At 42.3% G+C, this 24,870-nt stretch overlaps 1 protein-coding gene across 2 annotated transcripts in view; it reads left to right on the top strand.

Annotated features, from left to right (window-relative positions):
* Positions 1-7,484: 7,484 nt before the first annotated feature.
* Positions 7,485-24,870, top strand: part of NEGR1 (neuronal growth regulator 1) — a 460,490-nt gene continuing 443,104 nt past the window's right edge. For both annotated transcript variants that reach the window (XM_079982498.1, XM_079982497.1), the window contains exon 1: positions 7,485-7,961. In XM_079982498.1, the coding sequence (XP_079838624.1) occupies positions 7,786-7,961 (176 nt within the window). In that variant the 5' untranslated portion in view covers positions 7,485-7,785. The remainder of the gene's footprint in view (positions 7,962-24,870) is intronic.

Below are 24,870 nucleotides of genomic sequence, written 5' to 3'. Positions count from 1 at the left end.
GGGGCTGCATAACTGGTTCCCCACACATGGGGGAGAGTTGAGAGGGTGCCTTCCTGCCTCCTTTCCAAAGCCTAGTAATCACTTGCTTCAGGAAGGAGGTGTGAGGGTACTGAGAGGGTTCTAGAGTCCTCTCTCCACCTTCCCAAAGCCTCCTTCCTAAAGCCCAGCACCTTGCTTACCCTGCTTTGAGAAGGTATGGGCTGTGGGGACATCAAATTTTGGCCTTGCACAGGGCACCATATTACCAAGGTCCACCCTTGCCCAGAGACTGGAATGGCAAGCAGTCAGTGGTTTGATTTATCTTCATATTAGAGGCCTTAGGGCAGCTCCACAGCCACCACAAATATTGCAGTGAAGTAGGTAGGAGCCAAAGGCAGGAAAATAAATGCAGAAGACCCAGACCAAATACAGGTGGCCCAATCAGTTTCAAACTATATAATACAACATACCCTCCAGCATTTATCCAGTGAAAATAGGGACATCCCATTCCATAATGATAATATTACTATTTATACCCCACACATCTTACTGGGTTGCCCCAGCCACTCTGGGAGGCTTCCAACATATATAAAAACATAAGAAGATGTTAAACATAAAAAGGGCTTCTCTATACAGTACAACATTGCCTTCAGACGGCTTGGGGGGTCAGATAACTCAAAATCCTGCAACATTTCTCAGATGAAAATAGGGAAATTCTAACATACCCTTGAACCAGCGTTCGAAACTCCCATTGTTCTAGGTGCATTTAGCAACAGGGAATTTCATTAGTGTAAGCAGTTTCGGAGCTCTTGGCGTAGTACTGCGCCTAAGATTTCAGATTAAAACTGCAGAGTGGAAGGAAATGAGGTCCTTTTTCTGCCTCCTCACTTCCAGCTACTCTGTGAAGACTGGAGAAGAGACCCTCTTAAGAATATTAGGGGGGTGGGCAGAGGAAGTACTAGACCATGTAAAAAATGAACATAATATTTTAGCTGCAGTTCATTCCTTTTCAGCTTTGTATTCTTGTTATAAAAAAATCACTCCTAGACATTCCATTGTTGCGCCCATAACCTAGGGTTAAGGCGTCATTTAGCTCCTATCTTTCATATCTCAGTTCCTATCACTGCTTCCACCACTTCTCCAATGAAAATAGGGACATCCTAAGCCTGGCCCTCCAGCTGTTTTGGGACTACAATTCCCATCATCCCTGACCACTGGTCCTGTTAGCTAGGGATGATGGGAGTTGTAGTCCCAAAACAGCTGGAGGGCCAAGTTTGGCCATGCCTGTAGGGAAAGCGGGACATTATGGGATCAAATCAGAAACTGGGACGGCTTCTCAAAATCAGTGACATCCCTGGGAAATAGGGACACTTGAAGGGTTTGATACAATACTGAGCTATGTATCTGAGCTGTAACATATCTTCCTGCAACTAAGGAGCAGCTATAGCTGTTTGCTATACAAATGAATTTATGGCATTTTTACACATTTGGTGGTCCAATGCTCTCCTCTAAGAATGGGAAGCCTGGAAAAATGACTGCTATAGGAAACAGTTACCAGTACAAACCAGTACAAACAAATGTCGAATGGTCTGATTACACACAAATCTCCCTTTCATCAAAGGGGATAATTTTAGCTTCAGCCCCCTCCCCAATCAAATGTCTTGCTTCCTTCTAGTTAGTAACTTACCCAGTTTGTGAGAAGAAGCCTCTTATTGATCTCTGCAGTAATTATTTTTGAAGGATTCTTGAGATGCCAACTTGTTTAATGCCAAGTAGGGAGGAAGGAAAGGGGGGAGGAGAAGTGAAACAGCTGCTTTGTGAGGTTTCTCTTCTTCCCTGTGTATGTATTCAGGCATGTAAAGCAAACTTCTTCATTGCCTTCAGACTCCTAGAAAACAGATCTGGATAAAAGACCTCCTTCTCTAGAACACTATTGATCGGCATAACTGCTATTGACTCTTGACCTGCACTTTTCATTGATCTGAAAATGGCCCCTGATGGCAGGCGGATATGAATCTTAAAAATGAATGAAATAAAACATTTCCTCTTCCTCTTATTGTTATTGTTGATCAAGTGTCCAAATAACTCTTGGGGAATCGAACATGTATTATCGTGGGAAATAGCAAGATAGATAGATAGATAGATAGATAGATAGATAGATAGATAGATAGATAGATATTCTTACCTGGGGCAATCGTATGCATATTTCCTGACAGCTAAGTTCCATGATGCTCAATGAGCCAGTTGTGTGGGCATAGAATTGCAGCCTCAATGAAAGGGAAATGGAGGCTGGGGTGAAGCTACTCATTCATTTCCCTGTTTGTTTTCTCTGAAAGTGAAAAATGCCATGCTTCCTTTTGTTTACTGTTTATAAATTACTATCACATCTACTCCACTTCCCACACATACAAAAGAAAGGCCAATAATTATTTTAGTCTGTTTGTTTGAATTTGTAATGATGCAGCAGAAAAGCCTGTTGGATCAGGCCAATGGCTCATCTAGTCCCACATTTTATTCTCTGAGTGGCTAACCACATGCCTATGGGAAGCACTCAAGCAGGACTGAACACAGGGTCACTCTCCCCTCCTGTGGTTCCCAGCAACTGCCATTCAGAAGGATGCTGCCTGAGTACGGAGACAGAGCATAGCCATTGAGAACCTTATCCTCCATGAACTTGTCTTATAACCTTTTAAAACCATCTTGAGTTGGTGACTATCACTGCCTCCTGTGACAGGGAGTTCCATAGCTTAATTATGTGCCGTTTAGAGAAGGGCTTTCTTTTATCTGTGCTGAATCATCCAACATTTAGCTTCCCTGGATGTCAATGAGTTCCAGCATTACGAGAGAGAAATGGTTAGGAGAAACTAGCACAAAAAAATAATAATGAAGGAAAACACAATTGGCAATCATTTAGACCAAGAGCAATCTTCCTCAGAAGGAGGGAAAGTGACTATTCCGTGGAAAATTCAGCTTCCTTGAAAAAGGTTTTCATACTGAAAAGTGAAAACCTGAAAAGTGAAAAATGATTCTGTTTAATTCCTGAAAACACTGTAAAAATAATACAGGAATACAGGGAAATGTAATTGTACACATAATAACCTATACTGCAGTTAGATTCTGCTGTCAGAGTTCCTGGGGAAACCCAGCCAGATGGGTGTGGTATAAAAAATAAATTGTTGTTGTTGTTGTTGTTGTTCTCTTGGCATACCCATTTCATGATATCTGAAGTTCCTAATGTTAATTGTTTTATACTTAAGGATTCAAAGCATTTAAGCCTTCTCTTGCCTTATACAACTTCCTGAGATGTTAAGATTAAAATGCTTGATTCCCATCTGTTCCCCAGCCATCCTCCATTTAATCACACCAACATGTACCTGCAGGAAAAGCATGCAAAATATTTCATTTCTCTTTAACAAGTTTATCAATGAGCCCCTGGGAGGCGGGGAGTGGAAAGAGGCAGACAATTATTTCTTGTAGTTGTCTGTGATCTATTGACAAATGCCTGTATTAATATATAGTCAGCTTGCATCTTTATACCACAGGCCTTAGAATTTTTACTAGGAACTGGGAATCAACATAAACATGTACAACTGCTGCTTTTGCATCATCTAAGTCCCAGCTTTGCTTACCCCATAAGCTCTCCAGGTGTCTTAGTAGGCCTCCATAGAAGATGGAGCATAATCCCTGAGGGAGGGATCAGACTGAATGTCCATCTAGAAGAGTTGGTTTTGATATCCCGCCTTTCACTCCCTTTTTAAGGAGTCTCAAAGCGGCTAACATTCTCCTTTCCCTTCCTCCCCCACAACAAACACTCTGTGAGGTGAGTGGGGCTGAGAGACTTCAAAGAAGTGTGACTGGCCCAAGGTCACCCAGCAGCTGCATGTGGAGGAGCGGAGACGCGAACCCGGTTCCCCAGATTACGAGACTACCGCTCTTAACCACTACACCACACTGGCTCTAATCTAGCATCCTCTCTCTCACAGTGGTAAGCCCAGTGTCTATGGGAAGCCCACTAGCAGGACCTGGGCAAGCAGGAAGGACTCCTGAGGCTCAAGAACAGGAATGGGGAAACTCTGGCCTATGAATCTAATTGGGCTCACTGGGTTTCCCCATTTCATCAAGCAGGTACTGCTGTACATGTGACATCATCAGGAATGGGACAGTTAGTTCCAACAATATCACTGTGTACTTCCTCCAGGATTTTGAATACAAACTGCTTCCTCTGGAAAGGGGAAAGTGCTCTGTTTTGGGGAGCATTTTCCCCTTTGCAAAAACTTCAAAGGTGGTTCCGGGGAGTTTCTTTGAAGTGTGTTCCTAGTGTCAACCAGCTGACCGAAGATACTCTTTCATTGCCAAAGGAGCTTGTTGTAACCACCAATCAGCTGTTCCGTGCTTACAGCAGCCTCCTTTGGACTTTGGCAGGTGTCAATCACCTGGTGTCATTATGATGACAGGTGATTGGCAGGTAGTCATTTTGACTCACTTGTCAAAGTTAGCCTGTGTGGGATAAGGGAGATACCAACCAGATTCCTCAACCTTGTGCAAGATATATGTTACTCTGCAGCTGCTTCTTTTTTATTTCTTCTTCTTCTTCTTCTTCCTCTTCTTCTTCTGTTGTTGTTGTTGTTGTTTAAACAAAAAACAAAGCTATTGAAGCAGTTGTGAATGAGCAAAGGACATATGGAAAGCGGCTGCTTAATAATCCTTTCTCTTTTGATCCTTTTCCTGTTAAAATCACTCTTGTATTAGCTAATTCCATTGGGGAGAGAACATAAGGCTTATCCATATCTTCCCTGGATCTTTCTTGCTATAGGTGAAAAAGCAGCTAGAGAGAAAGGTAATTCTGAGATGGAAACAACTGTCGGAAGGAACAGAGCACAGTCTTTTCCTGTTTAGATAAAGCCTGCTCCAGGCTGCTATGGGTTTAAATGAAACTTCTATGGAGGAAACAGACAGAAATCTAGTATGTGGTTGAAGCGTCAGAAGAGAAGATGGATGGGACAAAATACTGAGCATGATTTCCCAAATATTGACCATGGTTTTCCAAACACTGACCATGGTTTCCCAAGCTTCAGAGTTCTTGGTGAGCTTACAAAGTTGTCATCAACCCCAGCCCAAATTCCTAGGAATATAAATGAAACAAAGTCAAGAAATATAAATATATTACCAAAGTTTATTAATCACCCATCACTGTCACTAGGAATCATAAAATGAAAAAAACAAATATTAAATTCCCAAGGAAGGTACACTCTGTACGTGCCCATGCCCTTTATTTCTGAGGTCCATAGTTCCTAATGAAAATTTTCACACTATACCTCATGTTCTTTTCCACCCCTTTTAACCCTGTTTCAACCTCTAGGTCCTTAGCCAGTCGCTGCAGAGTCCTTGAATATCCGGTTAAGCTAAATGGGTTACTGGGATCCTTGCCAACCCGGTACACTGGGATTTTGCCAGAAAAGGGTACTACTAAAGTGGTCAAAATAGTGTCTTTGTTAAATAAATAGCCCTAACTATGTTAAAAATAAAATTTGTTGTGGCTTTGTTGTGGCAGGGTGACCTGGAATTAAATCTATTTTAATTGTACAAACCTAAAGTTTTGGTAGGATCTTGAAACCCTCCTGAAAAATACCAGTAGCCTGGAGATACCGTTACTTCAGATCAAATTGTTGCCCAGCTGTTCATCTGGTCACAGTGCAAAGCAGGGCCTAACTGGTAGTAGCACCTATCCTGTGGAACAACTTTCCAGCAGAGAATATGCAGGCACTGATGCTGGATGGCTTCCCCTGAAAGTGAAAAATGCCCTATTTTAACAGGCTCCCCCCCCCCCAGCCCTCGCCCCCTGTTCTGCTATAGACTCCCACCTACTGTTTTGATTTGGGTTTTTGGATTTTATAGGATTATATTGTATTGCATTGGGTTTTAGATGTAAACCACTTTGGTAATGCATAATGGAAGGGGGGGAGCAGTATAGAAATCTTGAAAAATACAAATGAAAAATACAAACTAAGTGTATTCCCTGACTCATCGAGTCCCCAAGTAGAGTGGTACCTCGGGTTACATACACTTCAGGTTACATACGCTTCAGGTTACAGACTCTGCTAACCCAGAAATAGTGCTTCAGGTTAAGAACTTTGCTTCAGGATGAGAACAGAAATCGTACTCCGGCTGCACAGTGGCAGCAGGAGGCCCCATTAGCTAAAGTGGTGCTTCAGGTTAAGAACAGTTTCAGGTTAAGAACAGACCTCTGGAATGAATTAAGTATTTAACCCGAGGTACCACTGTATTGATGGTTTGCACACGCTCAATTGTCTCCACTTCCAGAGTTTGACACACTGACGTTATTTGTGACTTATGAGAGTGAGACACTTAGAGATGTGGTACTAAGGGATAATAAGCAGCGTGAGTGTGTTAATATTAAGTAAGAGATCAGCAAGGGTGGGATGTGGTCAGTTTTAGAAGCTGACAGCAACAGTTCTGCACATCTTGATTCTGCCGGAAGATCTCCCCACGATCTCTCATTGACTTTTCAGGGGCCTTCAGTTCCGCTGGGGTGAATGATCCCCTGTTGAATTGAGCAACATCAAAGGGCCCTGCGGTTCAAAACCCGCATCTTTAAGGGTTTCCCTTCTGCCTTCTGAACTTGCTTCTGCAGCCAGAGTAGTCCTTCCCTTTCCTGGTGTGTGCATGAGGGAATTGAGGGGTGGAGGTCTGCCAAAGGAGAAGGGCGACCCCACATTCAAGCAACCTCCCCCCCTTTTTTTAAAGAGATGTCACTTGTGTGAAGGCGATCTGGTGAAACCAGAGCAAGGCAAGAGTGGTCACACTCACCCTGTCCCCCAAATTCAGAGCGGGCTAAGTTTTAAAGGGAGGGGATGTTCAGAGAAGGAAGCTTTGAGCTTGAATGAATGGAAAGGAGGAGATGGAAGGGGAGGAGATGGAAGAGATACAAGCAACTGGAGCTCTTGAAAAGAAAATCTGTGTGGTTTTTTTGTTGTTTTTTTTGGTGTGTGTGTGTATGTGTGTGTATCTCTTCCACATACGCGAGCTCGCTATCTGGCTGCAATCAATGCCTTTAATTGATGCTTTCTTGCCATCGCGGTGCCCCTTCACTCTCTTCTGTTGCTTGCGTGTGCGTGTGTGTTTTCTTTTCCCCTCTGCCATATATATTTTGTGTGGTGTGTGTGTGTGTGTGTGTGATTTTCCCACCAACGCCACCATCCCCTCCCCTCTTTCCCTCTCTGCTCCAGCAGCACCAGCACCAGCCACCAGGACAAGTTGCTACGGAAACGGCTGCATGGCAACCGGCTCAGAGCCTGGGGTCCGTCTGCTGCTGCTGCTGCTGCTGCTGCTGCCGCTGCTGCTTCTGCCGCCGCCGCCGCCGCCGCCGCTTGTGTGGCTGCCTCATTCTCCCGCGCGCTTCCCTCCTCGCTAGATGGTGTGCGAGACACCCGAGACTAGACACGCTCCGGACGCGGGCAGCGAGAAGCGGCGAGGAGCGAGAGGAGGAGGAGAGGCGGCGCGAGGAGCGGAGGGAGGCGGCAGAAGGCGAAGGCGAAGCCGGCACAGGCAGCAGCGGCGGCCGGACGAGAAGAGGCGACAGGCGACGAGCGAGTCCGGGACGCTCTGCCGCTCGCCCGGGACCTGAGGAGAAGAAGAAGGAGAGGAGGCGGAGGAGGCGACGACGATTTCCCGCCCGCCCGCGCGCGCGCGCCTTTTTTTTTCCTCCCTTTTTCCTTCTGAGGGGAGACGAGCCCAGAGCCCGACGCCGAGCCGGAGCGCAGCGCAGCTTCTCCCTCCGAAGCAGGCATGGACATGATGCCTCTGGTCCAGGGCGCTTGTTGCTCCAACCAGTGGCTGGCCGCGCTGCTGCTGAGCCTCTGCTGCCTGCTGCCCTCCTGCCTGCCCGCCGGGCAAAGTGTGGACTTCCCTGGGACGGCCGTGGACAACCTGGTGGTCAGGAAAGGCGAGACGGCGGTGCTGAGGTAGGGCTCGCCTCAGCTGCCGCTGCTCTCCGGCTCAGGGCGGGGGGGGGGGCGCCAGAGGGCGGGAAAATAACATGTGAGGGGCTGTGTGTCGTGTGCGTGTGTGTTGTTGTGTTGTGTTTCTCAACCCCCTCATGCTCAGCTGGCTCCGCGGGGGCTACCCCCCAAAATGGGTCCGAGCCGTGGAGGAGTTGCTGGGCAAAGAGAGAAAGAGAGAGGAGGCTCCATCCCATTTGGAAACTAATGGAGCCCCTCTGAGTTTGGTTCCCTCCTGCCTCTCTCTCTCCCCCACCCTCAGCCATGTCCCCCCCCCCCCCCTCGCACTTGTGGCGTTGAAAGGCGTCCTCCTCTCCCCACCGAAACGCCCCTCTTGGTGGGACTTTCAGCGGAACTTTAGCATCGCCTTTTTGTTACTCGGTGGGCTCTTTGGAGTGAGTCTTCCTCCCTTGCTCCCTCTGTGGTGTTTTTTTTATATTTATACTATTATTATTCCCTTTCTCGTGGATTTGCAATTAGCTCTCTCCCCGGAATTACTTCGCAGTTTCTTCCTCAGGCGTGCTTCTTCTCTCAGCTCCTTGTTAAGCCTCTGAAAGCTGTAATGGCTCATCAGAGAACAGCGAAACCCACCCCCCCCGCCGCGTCCCCAGCTTCGCAGGCGAAGTGGCTGCAGTGCAGACTGAGCCTTGTGTGTGCGCGGTGCGAAATATCTCCTTTGAGCAGAAATGTTGGAAGTTGGTGCCCAGCAGAGCGATCCGAGTGATGCTTAAAACGCCAACCCCCCCCCCCCCCGTTCTTCAGAGCCTCCCTCCCTCTGGCGCTTGAAACTCCCGTCCAGATGCTTGCTGCATTATCACTGACAGTGCAGTTCCACGCATCTGACTGCTACGGTATGGGATATGTAGATTTCTCGAGAGATCTGATCCAGGGATCCATCTGTACCAAGTACCAAGCAATGCATACCGCAGTGTATTAACTAACACACACACACACTTCTTCCCCTTTTTTGCCTGGGAGAGGTGCCTGTATTCTGATGTTTAATTGGACCATTTCCCCCAAGCCCTGATCTATGCTGCAAAATAAAGGAGCTCCTGTTCTTCCTTTAAAAAAAAACAAAACAGAGAGAGAGCTTTGCGTGTGGAGATGATTTAAGAACACACATTGCCACTTGTCTTGTAAATGCGGAGCCCCGTGCCCAATTAGTTGACGTTGTGAAACTGTAGAGAATAAGCAGACAGTTTGCTAACGGAAAGATCCAAAGGGATGCGGGGGGGGGTTGGACTCTGCACCTCAGCAGCAGATGAATACAAAAGGTCCTTACTTGCCTTTGGAACGCTAAGTTTGTTCAAAGAAGTTGGAATGGGAATCACTGATGCTCACTTAATTTCTTTGGGATAGGGCTTGATGTTTGTAACAGGATCTGCAGTGCAACCTTCCTCCTATGCCTGCTATATAGCACTGCTCAGCAGTAACAGTTCACTGAAGATACAAATACACTCCATTTCAGGTTCTTGGCATTTTCATGGCGATTTTCATAGGAGGATGTTAACCATGTGTATTAATTACTTTTTCAAATATACATATTTCTGCCACCAGAAGATTGCACGGTTTACAGCAGTTTTGCAATTCCTTCCTTTTTAACAACGTTTCCATTTCATAACAACCCACTTGGCTAGTGGAGAATTTGTTTACCAGTAGCAGTCTATAGTCTATGCATCCCTCCCAGCGCCCCCCCCCCCCAAACTGGCTTAATTAGTCACCTGTTTTAATTTGTGCCTCCCCAGCCCCCAGCTTAATTTTTAGTGGTCGCATTTTGCACATTACCAGGACAATTCTCTAGGGTGTGTGTGAAGGGAGGGGAGCGATTGTATGGTTTTTCTTACTACTTAGAATAAGTACAAAGATTCCTACTTCTTGTTTCTTACATATTCATAGGTTAGTCTCTGCAGCAGTTTTAACCATGAACGACGTGGTTATAAATTGTGTTGCTTGCTGATAGTGAATTAGATTCGTAAACTAACTTCATCAGAATCCTTGGTTTTCACTTATACTGCAAAGCTCTTGCCATATATTTATTGCAGAAGATACTCTTTCATTGTTTCAAACTGTGGCAGGGGCAGCCCAGCCCTATTTATTTCCCTGACTGTTCTCATGTGGTGGATGCTGAGAACACATTCAGTGTTTATGCACCACTGGTTGACATATTTTTCATCTGTAGCAATATGCTGTTGTTACAGTCCATGGTTTTAGAATACATTGGAATTTACTCTTGTTGGTTTCCCATGCTGCAGACAGAAAGTAAATGCAACCCTAGTCTCTTTCTTTATTTGCATTGCCTCCAATGTAAAGACAGCCAAGGATCAGAGTTGATGAGCTGAGTTTTCCCATTCATGCTAGGATGCAAACCAGTGCTAGTGGGCAGTGTGAATCCTTCGTACATATTTTCAAAGAAACCCAATGAATTCAGAAGTAAGCAACCGATGGTGCCTTTTCACACCTAGAATTAAATGTGTATGTTATCACTGTAACATATGTATTTCTCCAAGGCCTGGCTATGACGCGGAATACATTACATAAATGCAATAGGACTTTTATGGCAAAGCAATTCTTCCCGTCTTGTAAGTGGGGGAGCATGAATAGCAGCTTTTAAAATAAAATTCCACCGAGAATAGAATGCACTATACATTATTTTACCCGAGAAAGCAAAATGCATTACTGATCTACTGGGCACAGAAGAGCAAAGGCAATATTAATGTTGTTAAAATTCCTTGAACGTTTCTTAAGGAACGCCACATTTTGTGGAATGAAATACATTCCCCTTGGTATCTGTCGTGCAAGCAAAGTTTACTTCAGTGGAGCCCAATTTTCAAGGAAAGTTGATAGGAAACAGAGCAGCAACTTAGCCATTTGATGCAGACTTCCTAGTCATTCTCTGGAATCTTGTCCCTACGGGTTATGCACAGCTTTTATTTAATGCATAAAACCCAGAACACTTAAATTAATGAAAATCTACAAGAAAATGCTTTTTAGGTGTCATATTCGGAAAGCAGCCTTCTGCAAACACAGACAAGGAATGCAGAGTACATATTGCAGCTGTTTTAATGGCTCTGTTGATTGGTTCACAGGTAGTAGCTAGTGTATTTTCTTCCACTTACCCAAGACTAGAGTGTGATGGTTGGGATTAATGCATATTGCTCTGCATAAAGAAATGTATATAAATATAACGTGATACTGTATCACATATTTTTAACACTGTGATTCTGTATACAAACAACTATGTTTTATAAGGTTCATGCAAATATTTTGATTCTCAGAGTCAAACTGTATTTTCATGTTTAAAAAGAAATATTTTGTGTGGCCAGGGGTCCCCAAAGGAACTACACGCTTAAAATATTGCAATCAAGAAACTTCTAATTTGAAGACTTAAATCATCCAGTATAACTGCTGGTGGCTAATATTAAAGGTCAAGTGTTGGGATCTCTGAGTCATCCTTTCAGTGTTTGAGTCAGCAGTTTTGTTGTTTAATGAAAGGACGATTATGTTAATAAGGATGATATACAGGTGTTTTAATTATCTGACTGCTGAACTGTTGAAAAAACGTTACCAGTTAGGCATTTTAACTGAGATGCTATAGGAATGTAACTGTGGTATGGTGGTGGAGTCTTTCTCTGATAAATCCACAAGCCAAGTGAAGCTAGTAATGTCTGCAGTTGTGTCAGTGGTAGCAAGACTCTTTCTAGGAAGCAATTCTTGTAATCACCATTAGTGGAGTCCAGTGCCAGACTGCCATGTGACTTTGTAGTGTCCCATGTGGAGCAAAATGAGATGGAATAAGGATAGCTTTCTTCCAGAAGCTTGGGCTGCAATCTGATACACAGTTACTGGAGAGTAATCACCATTGAACAAAGGTGGGGTATATTTCTGAGTACACATCTGTCTAGAAATTCACTGACAAAAGGTTTAAAGGAGGGATGTGCTATATATTGTAAGTATTATCTGAGTATTATACTTTCTACGTGCAAGCTTCAAACATCTTATGTCTGCCAGCAATCTATATTTTAAACAACTTGCCTTGTTTTATAGGGTTGGGCAGCAAGCTGAAACATAATAGCTACACAGATTGAAATAAAATCCCAGGTCTACCAAATAAAACCACAGCTTTACAGCACCTTTTATCATTTTGCATATTTGGGTATCACACTTCCAGTGTTGGAATACTAATATTATTGGTGATGTACACAAGGGATGGAGAACTTGCAGCCCTCCAGATGTTGTTGGACACTAGCTCCCATCACCTGTCGCTAGTGTGGACAATGGTTGGGGGTTATTGAAATTGTAGGCCAACAGTATCTGTGAGCCACAAATCTCCACCTCTGATACATCCTTGCTGGATGAAGATTATCACTGGGAGTCATGATCTGTTCCAGCCAGCCATTTTTATGTAGCAGCCTTTTCCAACCACCCAAGTGCCATTCAGAGGCTTGGGCCTGCAGGCCCCACCATCCCTGAAAGATAGCAATGTGCAGAATCTTGCTCCCCTACCCCACCCCACAAGGCACATATGACTGGACTCACATGAGAGTGCCGAACTAGAACTATGGTGCAGCACAGGGTATTCTGACTACAGGCTCGCATGATCAACTTTTGATTTTTATTACAACCCTGAGATCTACCGACTGGTGCAAAATGAGAACAAAATTTGGGAAAGGCTGGTGAAGATTGCTGCCTCCAAGAAAACTCGATCACAGAAAAGGATTTAGCTCCCACACCAGCAATGTTCCTGAATATTTTTAACTTTATCCCATTTAAATGAATGGCTATGACCCACCCCATGGAGAAAAGCAAAAAGAAACTTGCAATCCCACCCAGGCATATGTCCCATTGAACTTATTATGGCTTATTTCTGAATAGACATATATAATACTGTACTACCGTACTCTGTCATTCTGAACTGACTAAAATGAATCATGACTTAGCAATAAGCATCCTGGATATTGGTTTTATGTTAGGATGTATCTCTGTGCTTCTACAATATATCATCCAGACCTGATAACAGCCCAATTGCTTCTGTGGTATAGACGCTGTTGTGATTCGGGGCATGGCCTTTGTTGACGTACTTCAACAAAAATGAAAACCACAGACGCAAACACAGTGAATTAGTTGAATAGAATGACACAACTTCTTAATATATGTCTTAAAGCACTTATACAGTTTGTGCTAGTCTGTTCAGTTCAACAGATCTGATGTACTGCAAGAACGTAGTTATAGCTAAGCAATGAGCAAGTCAAAGTTTATAGGTACCATTTTAAAAATTGGACAGACGTGCTTAGGCTTTCCTTGGGGCAAGGTGTGAGGACACATGATACAGTCATTTCCCTGAATCTATGATGCTCTGATCAGTGCCTAGATGGGAGATCAAATGGAAATCCCATGTACTCCAACTTGAGTTCCATGATGGGAAAAGTTATTCTTTCTCCCTTCCTTTTTGGTGAGCTACAACTGGCATTTTTTTCATTTTCTACATCGTAAGTCAATAAACTTCATTCTTTCCCAGTGTCACAGTGTACATAGTGGAACATGGTAAACTGCCTTATACTGAGCCAGCCATTCGTCCATCTAAGTTATTATTGTCTACACTGATGATCAGCAAAATTCTGGGATTCCAGGCAGAAATCTTTCCCAGTCTTACCTGGAAATGCCAAGGACTGAATATGGGAACATCAAAATGCAAAACATGTGCTTGACTGAATTCTTGAGGCGCAGATTAAAATTAACAATCTGGTTTTGAAGTGGGACTGAAATGAAGGTTTGAAGAAAGTAGCAAATGCACCAAAATGCATATCCGCTTGGAATATGGAAGACACACATGCTGGAAAATGGAGAACTGAGTTTCACAAAGATAACTCCTTGGCTGTGATGTTGAGGCCAAGAGGAATAAGAAAATTGAGAATCAAGGCATTGCAAACAAGAAAGCCCCTGTGTGATTATCGTTAAATCACATCTAATGTGTTGGTGGATTTGATTTTGGAATCGACACGTGGTTGTAAGTTGAGCAATGTGAATTCGGACAAAAATGGAAAGTTGGATGCTAAGTATAGTAACAGGGCCATACTGATTTACTGAAGGCAGTCTTATATCTGTGGGAACATCTAAGAGAAAATAAGATGAGTTTATGGCTCATTAAAATGGGACTTAGATGTTTAACTGCAAGTTCAAGCCCTGCAGATTCACTGGAAAATAACATTTCTGAAGTGTGTCCTAAAGGTATATAAGAAAATGCTAATATTTTTTCAGAGTTGGCCATAATAATTTGTGGTGGCAGGTGAGAATCTTCGCTGAAAATGCCTCTTGGCATCTAGGGATGGAAAAATTAACCAATTTCAGTTCTATCAGTTTCACACTCCCCCCTTTCAATCTTAAATTCACTTCTTCACATTTCTTCATTGATTTTCAATGATAATGATGATGATAATGATTTATTGATTATACCCCGCCCATCTGGCTGGGTTTCCCCAGCCACAGGGTTTCATCAGTAAAAAATTCTTATGAAAATTCTTCAGCATGTTAATGTGAATTTCTTCTAAAACCACATTTTCTGTATGCAGTTTTGACTAATGTACACATTTTGCACGCAGTTTCTTCAAATGTAATGCTGGATGGCATTCTTCAAATGTAATGCTGGATGGCACAGTTGGATAGAGCGTGGTGCTGATAATGCCAAGTTTGCAGGTTCAATCCCTGTATGGGACAGCATTGCAGGGGGTTGGACTAGATGATCCTCAGGGTTCCTTCCAGCTCTACAATTCTATGATACTGGATAAATCTATGATATTTTTGCATCTATTTTCATTAATATATTCATTTTTATGCACACTTTTCCCCAATATGCATTTTTGTTAACACCAGTTAGAGAACTGCATTAAGGTTTAGTAATAAAGATGAGGACATCAGATGGCTCCAGGATACATTTTAGATGGATGTAAAGTTGTGTGTGTTTTGTTTATATACTGCCCACAGTATGTAATGTTGGATGCTGTTGGGGGTCTGTTATCTCACTTGTAGTTTATAATGATTCTATAGCAGTATAAGTGGGACGTGGGTGGTGCTGTGGGTTAAACCACAGAGCCTAGGACTTGCTGATCAGAAGGTCGGCAGTTCGAATCCCCGCGACGGGGTGAGTTCCCGTTGCTTGGTCCCTGCTCCTGCCAACCTAGCAGTTCGAAAGCACGTCAAAGCGCAAGTAGATAAATAAGTATTGCTCCGGCGGGAAGGTAAATGGCATTTCCGTGCGCTGCTCTGGTTTCGCTGGCCACATGACCCGGAAAAACTGTCTGTGAACAAATGTTGGCTCTCTCAATCAGTAAAGCGAGATGAGCACCGCAACCCCAGAGTCGTTCACAACTAGACTTAACTGTCAGGGGTCCTTAACCTTTACCTTTTACGGCAGTATAAATAGATCTGATTTCTCTTTCCAAATGTCTGGATATATTTGTGCATGAACATAAATCAGCATTTGGGTCAACTTCATAGGGAACTATTGGTCCGGGTAGTTCAGTATAGTAGAATTATTGGCAGCAGACTGGTCTCCAGGGTTTGAGACAGACATCTTTCCAGCTATTATATTGAGATCCTGGGGCCTGAACTCTTCAGCCCTTCCCACAGAGATAGCATTTACCAAGTCTACCTGCTGTAGACTATTCCAGCTTCTTTTTATTAAACCCTCAATAAACTTAATTCTATATCAGTCCTAAGCAACTTGTTCCATTACTCAAGTGTTTTTTTATGGCTTAGAAACCTTTCCTACTGTCAAATTAAAAAACCTGCCTTTTTGTAATTCAATAAATTGAAGTGCATATTAGAGACGATTTAACCACAGGCTCAAGTGCCAGGTGTTTATCTGTTAATTGGCATAGATTTGAAATGAAGAAATCTTCCATAAACAGCTTCTTAACTTTAGACACCTACATGTGGCAAAAAAATGTATTAATATTTCAGAAAGATCCGCATGAATACTCACTTTGCAAATCATTCTACAAGTATAAAATAGAGGAAAGAAATTGAAGCCATTAATAAGGAAAGGATTTACAATGGAGGAAAAGACAAGATTAAATGTAGGTAGAGGAGCTAATATATCCAGGAGCATAAGAGCATGCATCAGACTAAAGCAACCTCATGGACTGCTGAATAAATGTGCATAGTTATAGGAAGATTTTGCTTGCAGCACACAGCAGAAATTTCACTTCTCTAGGTATTTGATCTGGAATAAGGACCTAAATAGATGAGTCAATAACCTTCTAATCTGCATAACATTGCCATTCCACTTTTACAATCCAGTTGTTCATTGAAAGAAAAGTTATAGTGCTGCTTATATCACAAAAAAATGAAAGAGCTATTCTAGCATTAAATTAATGTCCTCCATGTTTTTTGGATTACTGCTACCATCCTCTCTTACCATTTGGGCATGCTCGCTGGGTCTAACATAAGCTGGGAGTCCAATTTATTTAGGGGGTAGGATCAAGGTGTAAAGTCTTTAGTAGCAAGTGAAATAGTAGAATTTCTTTGAGGCTTGGTGGTGGGATGCGTACTGAAGACATATTGGAAGCTTGGGGCTTTTCTGATAATTGTGTTCCCTAAATTTTGACCCACACCTTTTAGCAGTTTCTGGAATTATGATTGTCAACAGACACAATCCTATAAAATAAACACAAAAAATTGGCCGCCTGAACTGCTAGATCATACCTGTTCTTTTCTTGCCTTCCTATAGTATTTTACCAGGTAATTTTGTCCTATACTCTGCCAGGGTGATTTTGGTAGACCAAGTAGCCATTGAATTATCCATTGACAAATAACATTTCGTATTGCAATAAGCAAATAGCAGACCCTCCAAGTGTCACTTTTCCAGATTTACAGAAGCTGTCCCAGTTTCTTATCTGATCCCGGAATGTCCCACTTTTCCTTAGGACATCCCTATTTTCACTGGAAAAATGTTGGAGTGCATGGAGTTATACGACCCCCAAGCCAAGGAGGTCCACATTTAGAAGACATCTGAAGCCAGCCTTGTATAGAGAAGTTTTTTTAATATTGTGTTTCTATATCCTTTTGTACCTTGGTTTTCGAACAGCTTAGTTCTCAAATGTTTTGGCTCCCAAACACCACAAACCCGGAAGTGACTGTTCCGGTTTGCAAACAATTTTTGGAAGCTGAACGTCTGATGGGGCTTCTGCGGCTTCCAATTGGCTGCAGGTTCTTACTGCAGCTAATCAGAAGCCGCACTTTGGTTTCCGAACGTTTTGGAAGTTGAACAGACTTCCAGAACGGATTCCGTTCGACTTCCAAGGTACATCTGTATGTTGGAAGCCACCCAATGTGGCTTGGGCAACCCAGTCAGATGGGTGGGGTATAAATAATAAAATTGTTGTAGTTGTTGCTGAACAAGATGTCCCTATTTTCATCGGAGAAATGTTGAAGGGTATGAAATAGTAGAGTGCCCGAGAGCTACTAGAAAATATACATATTGTAAGGAATGAAAGTTGCTTCTGTGTAGGATGTACTGTTGGGACAAAAAGATTACCTTAGATTTTTTTCAATTACTTTCTTCTCACTGAATGGCATTAAGTGTCAGTGTCCTAAATGTTAGCAAAATAGAAGATTCAGCCTCCAGATTAAGTCTGCCTGATCAGCTGAGATGCTTAAACTGCAGTATTCCCAAGGACTACAGAGAATGAATTACACTGGTTTTAATCCCATAAGGATAAGATAATCAAACTCTGTATCAAACCTGCTTTTTGAAACAGATGTGGTTTTGGCATTTTAATGCATGTGCACTTGCTGCACCAAGCACATATTTTGGTTTTCAAGTTACTCTACAGGCCAAGAGATATCACAAGGTGGGGGGGGGGGGCTCTTTTAGGCTAAGAGCCACCTTTCCTCTTGGGTAATTTTCCAGGGACCATGTGCAAAAGGTAGGCAGAGCCAGAGGCAAAAGTGGACAAAGCAATACATGCAGTTTTTACAGCAACAACAATTTATTATTTATACCCCACCCATCTGGCTGGGTTTCCCCAGCCACTCTGGGTGGCTTCCAGCAAAATATTAAAATACAATAATTCATCAAATCTTAAAAGCTTCCCTAAACAGGGCTGGCTTCAGATGTCTTCTAAAAGTCAGATAGTGTTTATTTCTTTGACATCTGCTACCTTTGGTAGCTTGGTTTCTAGACACACTGTCATATGCTCTCAATCCCTCATTTTTGCCTGGATATGGGACTATCGGAGTTTAGGGACACATTTCTACCTAGCCAAAAACACTTAAGAGGAATGTGAAACAGGGCCTGTGAGCTGTGTTCCTTGCTTTACTTTGTTGCATATTTTGTGATTTTAAATCTCTTCTGAATTTCTCTCATGAAAGATTACTTGCTTTAAACTTGGATTTTTTGGCATCCAGTAATTCTCCTTTCTACATACCATTTCCCACCACCATCAACAAAGAATGGTCCTGACAGCAAGATTGAGGGACTTGGTGGGCCACATTCAGACCCTGGACCTGTGGTTCTTTACCCTGGATGTATGAAGGAATGCTAAGCAATCACTTTTAGCATAGGATTCCAGAGGTGGGGTCTTGCTGTCCCATTTAACGGAAACGGTAGAGGAAGGAAATGAGAGAGTCATTTGCCTTTTTCATTTGAGTTGTGAGAAACTCTGGGCTTATTCCTGGCCCTTAAATGGCAATGACTTGGTCTGCAGTGTACAACCCATGTCCTGATAAATGGAGTAATAATGAATAAATCTCTGAATGAGGGTGTGCCTTAGAATTAAGCTCTGCTTCTGTTTTGGTGGAAGTCTTCCCTTACATTGTAGGCTTTTTTTCAGAGCATGATACAGCATGAGCTGTTATCCCAGCAAATCCGTTTAGCCATCTGGACCTCTGCACTGTGTCTTTTTCACTCTCTCTCTCTCTGGTAACAGCAAGTCCCCAAGTTCTAAATATATGTGTGTACCCTGGCAACAGAACACAGAATAAAGCAACTTCCCATCAGTAAACAAGAACTGGAGATACTTTTTTTATTTGTTACCACAGCACAGCAGCCACACCAGCTGTTGCCAAAACCATTGCACAAGCTGTTGAGTGAATAGTTTAGCTGGTTGCCACAAGCCTGTGTTCACTTCCTTTGCTGTGTGAGCTTAATGAAAGCCCAGGTTTGCAGAACTTCCAATGTAGTCATTGATTAGATTTTACAGATGGAATTTCATTAATGGTGTTCCAGTTATTTGCTTGTTACTTTTAATTGTTGACCTGTGAAATAAAATACTTGGCAGAGGATGCTGCTGAAACTTCCTGGAATCTTAGATTAAAAAGGGACACGGATTTGCCATTATGGCCCTAGTCAAGTATTGGGGAGGGGAACCTGGCATCTTCCAGATGTTGTTGGACTTCATTTTCCCACCATCACAATGTGGTATAGCGGTTAGAGTGTTGCACTAGGGCCTGAGAGACCAGGGTTCAAACTCCTACTCAGCCACGAACCTACAGCCACTTTCTTACAGCCTAACTTTCCTCAAAGGGTTGCTGTGAGAATAAGATTGAGTGTGTGGGGGGGGGGGGAAGTGTTTGTGCCACCTTGAGCCTTTTGGAGAAAAGGTGGAATATAAATAGATAAAATAAATGCCCAGCTGACATGCATTACAAGTGGAAAGACCACAGCCCTATACATCGGGGATGCAATACTGTATATTAGGGACATGGGCGGCGCAGTGGTCTAAACCACTGAGCCTCTTAGGCTTGCCAATCGGAATTCGAATCCCCATGACAGGGTGAGCTCCCGTTGCTCTGTCCCATTTCCTGCCAACCTAGCAGTTCGAAGCACACCAGTGCGAGTAGATAAATAGGCAACACTGCGGTGGGAAGGTAAACGGCATTTCCATGCACTTTGGTTTCCATCATGGTGTCCCATTGCACCAGAAGCGGTTTAGTCATGCTGGCCACATGACCCAGAAAGCTGTCTGTGGACAAATGCCAGCTCCCTCAGCCTGAAAGCGAGATGAGCGCCGCAACCTTTTTTGACTGTACAGTATATTAGCAGTAGGGAACCTACATGACCTACCATTTGTTGTTGGACTGCAAGTCCCCTCATCCCCAGCCAAAATGCATAATGGTCCAGGATGATGTGCAGTTATAACTGGAGCCCACAGGTTCCCCTATTTCTCTAGCAGTGCATAATCGTTGGAAAAAGAAAAAAAAGCTCACCTATGTTCTCCCAGCAGTATAATCTTCAAAAGATCATTTCCTTCTCTGCAAACCATCCCAGTAGGCCTATCAGACCCCAAAACATGCTAAGTCATACTTTGATAAGCTCTTTTTTTCTCCACAACAGACCAGATTTTGTGGTATGCAGAAACAGAAGATTTTTCTGTTTGGAAACTGAATTGTTCTTCACCTGTTCACTGCCTGCTTAGCAATATCTGCTTTGAACCTGGCTGTAAGACTGCAACTGCCAATAGGTCCTTCAAATAATTTTAGGAGAACTAGCTTGCTAACAAACCAACCCATTTCCCTATCTTTCTTCCAAGTGTGTAATTTTCTCCAGAGATTGCAACCATGCCCTCCAGACACCGTGGACTCCAACGCTCAGTTGGGGTCACCAATGGCCAAGGATGATGGGAGTTGCAGTCTACAATATCTGGAGGGTGTCCCGTTCCTACCCATTCCTTATAACATCAGTGCAGCCAATGAAGGTGTATTATCTGTATTTGGCTGGAGATGTCTATTTTTCTGGTAGCCCTTTTCTTGTAGTTTTTTGTTATTTTGAACTTCTCTATTGTAAGCTGATTTTGGCTTTGGAAAAGTGATCTCTAAACACATACATTTACTTCTTTCAATAAACTTTGAGAATATGATAGTGTAGGTTGTACGCTATCATTAATTTATGTATGCCTGTCTTGTTATTTAGGACTTCAAGCTTTAATCTGTTGAACTGGTAGATCAATCAACCAGAGCTTTTATATTGCAGTTTAATATGTGTGTGTCCCAATTAAGTGGAGGAGCAGAAACTGAAAGGCACACAAGCTGCATAGACATGCCAGCTTTATTCTCTCTCTCTTTTTGTCATCTTACTTGGCATGTAAAAGGTGGCTCTTCTCCAGTTTGGTATTCAAAGCTAGTAGATATATTGCATTTCAGGGAGAAACCACTACAGTTCCTTCTAGCAATAAGAATCATAGGCAACCCAAAGAGGACAGTGTTCATTTGAAATCAATGTCAATACATCTTTTAAATCTGGGTCTTCTCCAAAACTAACGGGAAATTGAATTTGTTCATTTCTATGCCTTTTTTTTGTGTGCTGGCAGTATTCCTGTGATAGGGAATACACAAAAATCTAGGTTTCCACATCACATTGAGGAAAAAGTAAGTATTAAAGATGGCCTTTGCTTCTGTGAGCTTTTGTTTCATTTATCTTTGGAGAAACTGTGCTATTCAACAAGATGGAACATATGAAAGGATAACCTGAATCTGCAGGCTTTAAGACTGGGAATAGCTATCCCAGTCATCACTGTAAAGATAATGAATATTCCATATTCATATACTGTAGGCGACTCCTGATGTCCTCTCTCTAATGATATACATAACAATCTAATTTTTAATACTTAAATTTTTGATGTGCTGGCGTTCTTCTTCCTGTCAATGATCTACTAAGGGTTTTTGGTTCCTTGTGCCATTAATTTTACAAGGTAATCCCTCCCTGTTGGGGATTATTGCTTTAATACAATATTTGCAGTCTCAATAGCAATAATTACAGGGAAAGAAAGTCCTTTACCCACAATGAATTTAACCTCTTAAAGGAATATCAATTGAGCTACACATTGAGCTGTTCTACAGTTTCTGCCAACACTAGTGATTGAGTTACTTAAACATTGCACAATATTTGGTTTCCTACTGTTTAATATGTAATTATGATTTTACTACTTTGAATAATGAAGAATGAAACTATGTTAGGGGAATGAAAATCTAATAATGAAATGTAAGCTATTTGCTTTTGGGGTTGAACAGTCTCGTTCATCTAAACAGTTGATTGAACCTTATTTCTTAATTTAAGTAATGAGTGAAAAATAGTATGAAAATACGCTAAGGGTGTCTGTTGCTAGTCTTTCAGATAGATGCTCATGATGTGAAGTTAGAAGTGTGCCACACCAATTTAAGTTACATTTACTAGGAGACAGGTATGTTTAGGATTGAAGCCTTGGGCTGCAGTGCCGATACTGTTTTCTCTAGATCATGGGATTGCTCTAGAATACGTTTTCTGTGGCTGGCAGCATTAAGGAATCATTGGGACATTTTTGGCTTTCAAACAGGCAGCTTTTGTGTAGAACTAAGGCATGGCACATGAAGGTTGTTATCACCTGTGGAAGTTTGATTGAAATTATACATAAGATGCTAACATAAATATAGAACTTAGAAAGGTAGAGATTTGAGGCACACTGTAATCAATATGCTGATGACACTCAGCTCTTTTTCTCTATTATATCTGAACCATTTGGGGCTGTGACTGGTTTCTGGAGGCAGCAGTGGGCTCAGTAAACTGAGACTAGATCCCTACAAGACAGAGGTTCTGCAGGTTGGTGATTCTCATGTCTGGGAACTGGATAGATGGCCGGTTTTGGGTGCGGTTGCACCCCCATTGTAGGAGCAGGTTCCAATCATGGGGTTCCTCTGGATTAGCATTGTCCCTGTGGTTGTACTAGTTGTATGGATTGGTTGTTTCCAGTCTTAAAGATCTCCATTTGAGGGGTAGGATTTTGAAGATTTCTTCAGGTACTGTTCATGAAAACACCTACACCACCCCACCCCAATGTAATGCAGTGGATATGCTTCTCCATGGTTTTGCCTAGGCAGTTGCTTTGAGGAGCTGTCCATCAGGAAACTGGCGTGGAAGCCCACAATCATGAGAATTCTGAGGCAACAGAGTTTTCCATGCAAGATAGACATTTGCTCCTATGTGCAGTTTTCCTCACAGTTCTTCAAAATAGTCCTTAGACAGAGCAACAGAGATGCTTCTCTTGGTGGAAATGTGGGGACCTTTTTCGAGTCTTGGATTATCTTCTAAGTGATTATTTGGGTAGACCTTGAATCATTTCTGACAATTTGAAGCAGGTGAGAAAGAGCTCATTCATTTCCTCTGAAGTGTAAATTGTACTGGGCCAGACATATATTGGTGAAAGAGGCTACAAACACTTTACAGCAACTCTAGTCTATCATTGTATTTTATTCCTTCAAAATAAGATATAAAATCTTGGTGTGGCTACATGAAAATATAATAATATAAGTCAATATTTTTCAAATTTTAGCTGAAGAGAGGTTGTTGAGATTCATGCTATTTTTGTAATTTTCCCCCAGGGTGATATTGAACCTACAATTGGAAGTGGTCCAATCCAGGAACAGTTTTGCCACTTCATTTATTGTATGTGTGAATTTGGCCCACTGATATAAGCCCATGTTGATGGATTTGCTGACCACAGAACAAGGATTATTTGTGCACTACCTCTACCACTCTGCATCACAGTATCATTGGGTTTTAATTTAGGAGAAACGCTCATTGAAGGCATTTGGCTTCAATACTTTGTCAACACTTTGTGATATATTTCTCAGATGGTGCCATGGGTACTTGAAGAGCACTTAGCAGTTATTAATTAACAAATTATGGCATAATCCTTTATAGGAAAAGTGGGCTCCCATTTGAAAAGTGAAGCAAATGCCATGGCAATTACTTTTAAAAGAAGTTGAAACTATGTAGGTATATACTTAAATGATGCTCTGAGTCATTTCCTTCAAATAATTATAACTCAACATCGATTCTATTAACACTGAGAGATGTCAAGTTAGGTCCAGAAAGATAAAATTGACTTTATCAGTCCATTGATTTCATTGAGTCTACTCTGAGTATGGTGTAGCTATCACCCGCTTGACAGAAAACACATTTAACATAAAAATAACACCTGTTGTTTTTGTGGTCTATGGTAAGGGTCACTGATGAATTTCATCATTTTGTATTCTGATCCAGCACCTTCCAGACTTAGTTCTCCAATAGCTTTTTCACTTCCCATAAAGACACCTCTGCTTCAGAGGGTTGACCTTAGAGGATTGGATCTAGAGAAACTTGACCAATGCCCTATTCACACAGTGGGACCTTTCTACATCCACACTCGCCCCTTCTGGGCCTGCACCCTCGGCAGGGGTGGTTTTGCCAATCCCTAAGTACAGTTCTGGATATGACTCTGGAACAACACATTGAAAAGGAAAGGGAGTGGCCCTTTGGGAGATGTTGTTCCTACACTGCCTCTCAGTAAGCTGGAAATGATACAAAGGAACTCTTCTTTCTGTAATTTCAGTAACAGCCAGCCATAGTTTTGTCATGCAAATCCTTTTAAATAAATGTTAAGTTGTTGTGCAACAGAGCTGCATAGTTTTTGTGCATTAGCACTTAACAAATAGGAAACATTTTAGTGTGTTGTGCAGATGTTGCTACTCTAGCATTACAAATGAAAATAATGCCATGTAAATTCAGTAATGATGTAAAAGTAATATAGGTATCAAATTTGATAATATAGGTATCAAATGTCACCACAATGCCTGCTTTGATTACAGTAACTCTAGACACACACACACACACACTTCCTCTGAGCAACAAAGCAATAATTTAAGGATTAAAACACAAATTAACTAAAGGCCCAAAAGAGCAGAAATCAAAAAGACAAAGAGCAACACAAGTGCATGAATTAGCAGCAGAATCAACATTCATGAAAAATGTGTAAGAAAGGTTGTTGTAAGAAATATCATTGAGATTACATATACACCATACATTTAAAGCACACTCAACACACATTTAAATAACACAACTTTCCCCAAAGAATCCTAAGAACTG

Source organism: Podarcis cretensis (assembly GCF_951804945.1).
Source record: "Podarcis cretensis genome assembly, chromosome: 6".
In the NCBI taxonomy this organism is placed as follows: Eukaryota; Metazoa; Chordata; class Lepidosauria; order Squamata; family Lacertidae; genus Podarcis; species Podarcis cretensis.
This window is presented reverse-complemented; position numbering and strand designations above follow the sequence as displayed.